The 7,391-nt window shown below is 31.5% G+C and overlaps 2 protein-coding genes and 1 long non-coding RNA gene across 4 annotated transcripts; 1 reads left to right on the forward strand and 2 right to left on the reverse strand.

Moving 5' to 3' along the window:
- The first annotated feature begins 8 nt into the window (after nt 1-8).
- Nucleotides 9-1,105, forward strand: LOC108916715. Of its 2 annotated transcripts, none has more exons than XM_018723008.1 (6): nt 9-204; nt 262-324; nt 391-450; nt 514-606; nt 666-736; nt 790-1,105. In XM_018723008.1, exons 1-6 carry the CDS (start codon nt 81-83, stop codon nt 904-906), a joined length of 528 nt encoding a protein of 175 aa, XP_018578524.1. In that variant the 5' UTR covers nt 9-80; the 3' UTR covers nt 907-1,105. The 2 variants fall into 2 exon arrangements, with proteins under 2 accessions (XP_018578524.1, XP_018578525.1); XM_018723009.1 differs by having other exon boundaries at nt 274-324.
- Nucleotides 1,106-1,186: 81 nt separating this feature from the next.
- On the reverse strand, nt 1,187-3,136 carry LOC108916714. The gene is made up of 2 exons (XM_018723007.2): nt 2,217-3,136; nt 1,187-2,147 (listed from the first exon to the last, which is right to left on the reverse strand). Exons 1-2 carry the CDS (start codon nt 2,432-2,434, stop codon nt 1,838-1,840), a joined length of 528 nt encoding a protein of 175 aa, XP_018578523.1. The 5' UTR covers nt 2,435-3,136; the 3' UTR covers nt 1,187-1,837.
- Nucleotides 3,137-4,791: 1,655 nt separating this feature from the next.
- On the reverse strand, nt 4,792-6,110 carry LOC108916716. The gene is made up of 4 exons (XR_001964781.1): nt 5,853-6,110; nt 5,477-5,701; nt 5,078-5,124; nt 4,792-5,017 (listed from the first exon to the last, which is right to left on the reverse strand). It is a non-coding gene; the product is annotated as an uncharacterized LOC108916716 (long non-coding RNA).
- Nucleotides 6,111-7,391: the final 1,281 nt, after the last annotated feature.

Consider the following 7,391-nt stretch of genomic DNA (forward strand, 5'->3'; position numbering starts at 1 on the left):
TGGTTAAAATTGAGGTACTTTGGGATTTATTTAAATTATTCTTCTGAGCAAAAAAGAAATTTGCAGAAGAAAAGTGCTATATGAGAACAACGGGCGGTGGTCCCCCTATGGATGTGAAATGGACAGAAACCGAAAACAGCATAAAAGAAATTTTAGGCAGTAGGATGGAAAGTTTTCCATCAGAATTTGATTATGATTGTAGCAGTAAGTAGTAATTATTCATAAAAAAATCAGTACCAATGCCTATGTCTTAATTTATAGCTATATTTATAGACGATGCAACCCAGAATAACACAGGGAATGAACCAGCTACGTATTTTAATGGTAATAATGTATTTTGATTATCTAGTACTGTTATACCATTTACATTTATGTGTTACTTACTTTTAGGTGATGATTCACAAATTTCAATGAGTCTTGAAAATCCTATAATAACTGTAGTGGATCACGGTGATTATAAAAGTGTAGGTATTATAATTATTGTGTTATCTAAATAGTATGTTTCATTTTTAGACTATGTAATAGACACTTCTGGAGCTGAAAATGGAAATATGTCTCATTCTCGTTCATCTGGAGTCGAGTCTAAAATAGATGAATCTGAATGTGGTAAAGACTTCCTCACAAAGTAATTAAAAAAGTTCATGTTTTATAAAATTAAATTGTAGGTGTGGCTGAGCAAAACTGGGGAAAATACACACCCACAATGTTGCGATCGAAGGCACACCTAATTTTAGAGGTATTTTTGAGTTATAGTTTTTAATATTTCTTTAAAAATATTTTTCTTCACAGATACTTCAAAACATAAAGGTACTGAAGATATCACTAAAAAAATTAGTCAATGGACAGATGCAAAATGTGCCATTGAAAGTTCTAAAGACAAGCAAAATGAAGCAGAACATGCATTAAAGTTAGAACAAATGCAAGAAAAACACAATTTCGAAATCGCTTTATTAAAGGAAGAGTCCAGGAAAAAAATGGAAATGTTAGAAGCTGAACATAAAATTCACTTGGAAATTTCACTCTTACAAAAAGCAAAACTGCAAAATAATTAATTATATTTGAATGTTTCATTTGTTAGTTTTCTAAATAAATTATTATCGTGTAAGAAGTATTTTCTTTAGCAAATTTGAATAAAGTTGAAGTTTGTATTTAAATGTTGTTATTTTCATGTAAATAATACAGTTCAAAGAATTAAAACATGTATATATTTATTTTATTACATTACAACTACAATACATTAATAGTGTTTTTTACTTTAAATAGAACATAACATCTTCATCTATTGCCTCAATTCATTAAAATAATTAATAAATTGATGCCTAATCAAGTTATTTACATTAACTGCCCCAATTTCTATAATATTTTCATTTGGAACATTGTCTGCAATATCAATTGCAACTTGTTCTTCTTCATTAGGTGGAGGCATTGGATCCTTAAATAAAAGTGTAATATTATGCAAAACTGCTGTAGCAACTACAACTGCTTCCACTTTCGTTGGCTTCAGACGTATTCCAAACGCTAATATAGGAAATCTTCGCTTCCATACCCCAAAACACCTTTCAGTAGGGATCTAATTTGTGCCTCATTGTACAAATTTTCTGCAGGCAACTGAGGATTTAGAAGAGGCGTTAAAAGATATGGTCGTACAGCATATCCACTGTCTCCCACTAACACATATCCATTGAATCTATTAGTTTCAAAATCTGCCCTCACATTTGAATTATTAAAAATGGTAGAATCATGTGCAGACCCTGGCCATCTGCACACTATGTTGATTATTTTTCCATTAGCATCACAAATTACTTGGACATTATAAGAAAAAAAGTTGTTCCGGTTTCTAAAATTTTCTGGTTCTTGGCCTCCGGGTGATGAAATTTTCACATGCGTATAGTCTAATGCACCGATACACTTTGGAAAACGACTTGTTATAAAATTTTTGGCTCGCTATTTGCATGTCTTCTTCAGTTTGTGGCATTTTAATGAAAGTTGTATTCAGTCTTGCAATTGCACGGCACACTTTGTCTACAATTCTACTCGCTGTTGACTTGTCTACTCCTATAAAATCAGCATTAACTTGTAAAAATGCTCCTGCAGCAAGAATACGTAATGTTAGAAGAACCATTTCTTCTGCACTTACTGCATGATTTCTGAAATATAGATTTATATTTCATTAGATACTTACTAGCAAAGCAATTGTAATTATAATTATATATTACCTGTCTGTATGTGATGAAATTTGATTTTCAATATTTTCTATAATAAATCGAACTGCATTCTTTGATAGTCGAAATCTCTTTATAAATTCGTTCTCATTCCATATCTCAAAATGATTTTGTCTATTTCTATAAGTTTTTGGTGCCCTTGGATGTGCAATTATATTAACGAGTTGAAGAAAATCTTCTTCATCACTTAATATTTCGAGTAATTCTTCCATTTTTTTTTTGTTGAGTTTTTACGAAAAAATACAAGTTTATTCAATTTGTTTCTGTTAGTTGAACACCAACTAACTTAACACCTAACCTACAAAACGATAAAAATAACGAATTTGATTTAAACCAATGCTGAGCCTAGGGCAAACGGAAGCTCTGTTTAACATGGAGTTGAGCTTTGCTTAAATAGAAAGCTTTGTATGTACAACTGGAAATGACAGTTCATCACAAGCTCAACGGTGAGCCCTCATTTGAGCTCTATTGTACAACCGGCCCTTAAACATATAAAAAGTTTCGATACACATATCTAAATTTCTTTTGTTTTCGTGATACAGTGTTAAAGAAATGTTGATATGAAATATAGATTTTTTTTACTTGCGATCAAGTGGACTGACAATTTGTACATAATATCCTCTACAGGTTGCCAACCAGTGGTAAAGTTAGAGGGTTAAATAAGTACAGTTTTATATGTTTTGAGATCCTCTATCATGTAGTGCAATGCATTGTACTTTTTTCAATGTCACCCTGTATAGAGGGTGTTCCAAACCTCTGGAAAAGTAGAATTCTGATATTACTATTTAAAATATCAAAAACACTTTTCAACATCATATGTTATTAAATTATTTCTCTATATATTTCAAAATAATTTCAAATATTGAAGTGTTTTTCGATGCCTAAATAGTTCTACAGGGTGATTCATTAACAATGGGAAAATCGAAAGCTGAAGATACTACACGTAAAATGGTGACCACTGGCGCAAACATGCCTTATCCGAAAGTTGATAGTTTCGGAAATAGAGGGTGTTGAAAGTTCAAATTTTAAATCGTTTTTTTGCAATTATTCTGAAAAGATGTAGGTTAGGAACTTGAAAATTTGTGAAACTATATTTTTTTAGGGGACGATTAAGATGCATATTTTAATTTCGGCATTACTCATAGAGGGTGCCACTTACGACCAATTTTACGGAAAATTTAGTTAATAATATTTTACCCTGTATGTCTAACATAAAATTTGATTCAAAACCTGAGAGAGCAATCATTTTTCTATTAATTATGTATTCTTGTTTCATTTCGGTATCTCGTTCCGTTTTCGAGAAAAACCGATTTAACGAACACTATGTTCTTATAATACGAGAAATTAAAAGCGAAACAAACCAAATGTTTCTTCGTGTTATTACAACAATTAACAATAAAACAAATAAAATACGTAATTATGATTTAATGTAATTATTCGGAGAATCCACCGTTGACACTGATACACTTTACACGTTTTTTGAAAGATCTTCGAGTTTGAAACAACATATTGGGATTGCGTCTGACTTCGTTGGCAGCGATTTGTATTCTTTGCCACAACTCTTCACACGAGCCAGTAGCAAAAATGCTTACATGACTAATCCAGCGATTTGGAAAAACTGCATCTAAATATGCACGCACTTTCCAAGAAAAATGCGGTGGAGCTCCGTCGTGCATGAACCAAATGTCTCTTCTTAAATAAAGTGGGACTTATTCAAGCCGTGGAAGCATTTTTGCTTGGCCACCCAGAAGTCTGGACTTTAATCGTCTTCATTTTTCTATTTATTCTCGAATGAAAGGTATAGTTTACAAAGAAGCTATTGGTTCGTGTGAAGAGTTGTGACAAAGAATATAAATCGCTGCCACCGAAGTCAGACGCAATCCCAATATGTTGTTTCAAACTTGAAGATCTCTCAGGAAACGTTGTGTAAAGTGTGTAAATGTTAACGGTGGATTCTTCGAACACTGACTTTAAATCATTATTACGAATTTCATTTCTTTTATTGTTAATTGTTGTAATAACAATAAGAAAAATTTGGTTTGTTTCGCTTTTAATTTCTCGTATTATCAAAACAGTGTTTGTTAAATCGATTTTTCTCGAAAACGGATTGAGATACCAAAATGAAACTAGAATACATAATTAATGGAAAATTAATTGCTCCTTCAGGTTTTGAATCAAATTTCATGTTAGACATACAGGGTAAAAAGTTAACTAAATTTTCAGTAAAATTGGTCATAAGTGTCGCCCTCTATGAGTAACGCTGATATTGCAACATGCATCTTATTCGCCGCTTAAAAAAATAGTTTCACAAATTTTCAAGATCCTAACCTAGATATTTTCAGAATAATAGCAAAAAAACTATTTAAAATTTGAACTTTCAACACCCTATATTTCCAAAACTATCAACTTTCGAATAAGGCATGTTTGCGCCAATGGTCACCATTTCACGTGTAGTATCTTCAGATTTCGATTTTCCCATTGTTAATGAATCACCCTGTATAAAAATTCTAGCTCTCCAGAGGTTTGGAACATTCTGTATCCACTTATATCTATAAATTTTTATTCTGTATAACTTCAGTTAATTTATTTAGACTTGTCACAACTTCACCTAATCGTAGGTCTATTACATTTTTTATTTCTTGTAAAATTGTAATAGTTTCTAAATATGTGTTTTCTGTTGAATTTCGTTTTCTTTTTGAATCGCGCTTTGTGTAATTATGCTCCTCGCAATTAATGTGACTAGTAGATGCAACTGACTTGAACGTTGGTGGGAGTGGAGGGACAATATCATCTGTCTACAAAAATATTTTACTATATTAATTTTTCTGATCATACAATTTTGTTATTTTCTTTACCAATAATTTTCTTCCTCTTCTGCTTCTACATCTGTGGTCTCCGCTGTCTAAAATTTAAACAAATTTAGTATACTAATTGAAGTTAAATCACTATACATATCACATATTATTGCCATATTTATTTAGAATGTGACATTCGTTTTTTGTAAAAAAAAAAAAACTATTAATTATGTTCTACATACTGAACTATATTGCTGGTTAAGGGCTGGTTCCATAATAAAAATAAAGTCGACATTAAGATTAAAGGATGTTTCAAGTTATTGTAACAATCTGTTTCCAAGGTATATAGCAACTTTAGTTTTTACAGGTCTGTTTAAAATCATTATGAAACTGGGCCTAAATGTACTTATTTAAGGTTCACCCTGTATACATAATACATTATATATTTTAAACACATACCTCAATTTGTGTCAAGACTAGCTGAGGAGTTGTAGTGTTTTTAACTGTAAAACCTACTTCAGGACAGCCAACACCTAACACCTTTATGGAAACTCGTACCTAATAATTGTAGGGCTCTTGTTTCAAATTGATTAAGTTGTCGTGTCTCCTAATCCTCCACCGGTAAGAGCTTGCTCTCTTTGTAATTTACTAGCTTTTTTTTTCAATAAGCATTTGAAATCTATCCTGTAATTAAAATAATATTGTATTTACATATTATGTATTTTCAATAACAATAATAAATTTAATAAAAGATATAGAATAAAGTATTAGTACACAAGCAATGTCTAAATACATAATCTTCTTGGCTTACTCGTATTACTTACTTCTTACTTACCTTTTTCCATTTATCTACAGATCTCTCTCCACAACCAAGTGCATTTAATCTTATCGTTAAATCATTCCACGTTTCTGTTTTCATCTCTGCCTTGAATACCTTTGAAATTCCCTGTTGCCATCGAAGGATACATTTCAAAATAATTAAACATAACTTCCCAGTGGACGTCTCTCAATTTGAATGCCATTATAATCATACAAAAATTTTCCGAGTCTTTTTAATTGTTATTTAACTTTTCTGTATGACTACTAGGTTACATCAAAAACCTTTTGAGTTTTGACCACATACTTCTATCCTATACTGATCATTACCTATAGTTTCAATGGATGACCTTGTTTCCAAAAAGTGGGGACGAGACGTACTCCGTGTGTTTTGCGCATGCTCCATAATTAGGCGCGGTTGCATTTAATTTTAAAAGACTGTCACGGCATGCTCTGTACTATAGCCGATTTGTATACATATGAGATATTAAATCTATTTTCATTGAGTTCACTTCAATTTCTAAATGTTTACTTTTCTACCATTTTCTTATATGAGTCCTCTATCGATAGGCTCCTTATCTAACACATTATTTTACTATTTATTTTTTACTATTTATTAATTTCAATAAATAACGTAAGTATCTGCATAACCTATTTAATATTTTGCAGGCTCAAATAAAATAAAANTCTCTCCACAACCAAGTGCATTTAATCTTATCGTTAAATCATTCCACGTTTCTGTTTTCATCTCTGCCTTGAATACCTTTGAAATTCCCTGTTGCCATCGAAGGATACATTTCAAAATAATTAAACATAACTTCCCAGTGGACGTCTCTCAATTTGAATGCCATTATAATCATACAAAAATTTTCCGAGTCTTTTTAATTGTTATTTAACTTTTCTGTATGACTACTAGGTTACATCAAAAACCCTTTTGAGTTTTGACATGCATTATGCATTACCATACCACATATCAACAAAGAATATAACAGAACAATGTTGAAGGGGTGGAAGTAAGAGTAATAACCTGATAATAGACAAAGATAAAATATAATTCGATAACATCTTTGTAATCGTACTATTCGAGTCGTATTGAAACGATAATTCGACTCGATATTTTGCTTCAGAATCATTAAGATTGGTCGATTCGAGTCGAATCGAGCAATAGAATCCCAGAATGTTTGATTGTGAATTGGTGCACGTTGCTATTTTGGCTAAGCGATTTATACGTTTGTTGCACAATATATTACAATCTGTGGATTGTGAATCGTGTATATGTTTTTGCGCAGTGGCGGCGCGTGAACATTGATTGAATGTGTTCTGTTTAGGGTTTGTTACATTTGTTGAATTGAATTTCTGAATATTAAGTGCCCGGAGTCTGTAAATGGCACCGCAGGCGAAAAATTTTATAATTTTCAAGGTCACGCGTTTTCCTGGCGCTTCTTAATTTCAAGGAACAATGTATTTATAAAAAAAATATAGATTTTCACAAGAATGATTTTTGAAATTGATACCTTTTTGAAATATCTATTTACGAATTACCTACTGATGGTATAAA

The sequence above is a fragment of the Anoplophora glabripennis genome, unplaced genomic scaffold (assembly GCF_000390285.2).
Source record: "Anoplophora glabripennis isolate ALB-LARVAE unplaced genomic scaffold, Agla_2.0 scaffold3858, whole genome shotgun sequence".
In the NCBI taxonomy this organism is placed as follows: domain Eukaryota; kingdom Metazoa; phylum Arthropoda; class Insecta; order Coleoptera; family Cerambycidae; genus Anoplophora; species Anoplophora glabripennis.

Bases quoted from the DNA above. Each gene is read 5' to 3' on its own strand.
- LOC108916714 (XM_018723007.2), bottom strand. From the start codon at position 2,434: ATGGAAGAATTACTCGAAATATTAAGTGATGAAGAAGATTTTCTTCAA. The intron at 2,148-2,216 runs GTAATATATAAT...TCTATATTTCAG, and splicing joins ATTTCATCACATACAGACAG to AAATCATGCAGTAAGTGCAG.
- LOC108916715 (XM_018723008.1), top strand. From the start codon at position 81: ATGAGAACAACGGGCGGTGGTCCCCCTATGGATGTGAAATGGACAGAA. The intron at 205-261 runs GTAAGTAGTAAT...CTTAATTTATAG, and splicing joins ATTTGATTATGATTGTAGCA to CTATATTTATAGACGATGCA. The intron at 607-665 runs GTAAAGACTTCC...ATTAAATTGTAG, and splicing joins AATAGATGAATCTGAATGTG to GTGTGGCTGAGCAAAACTGG.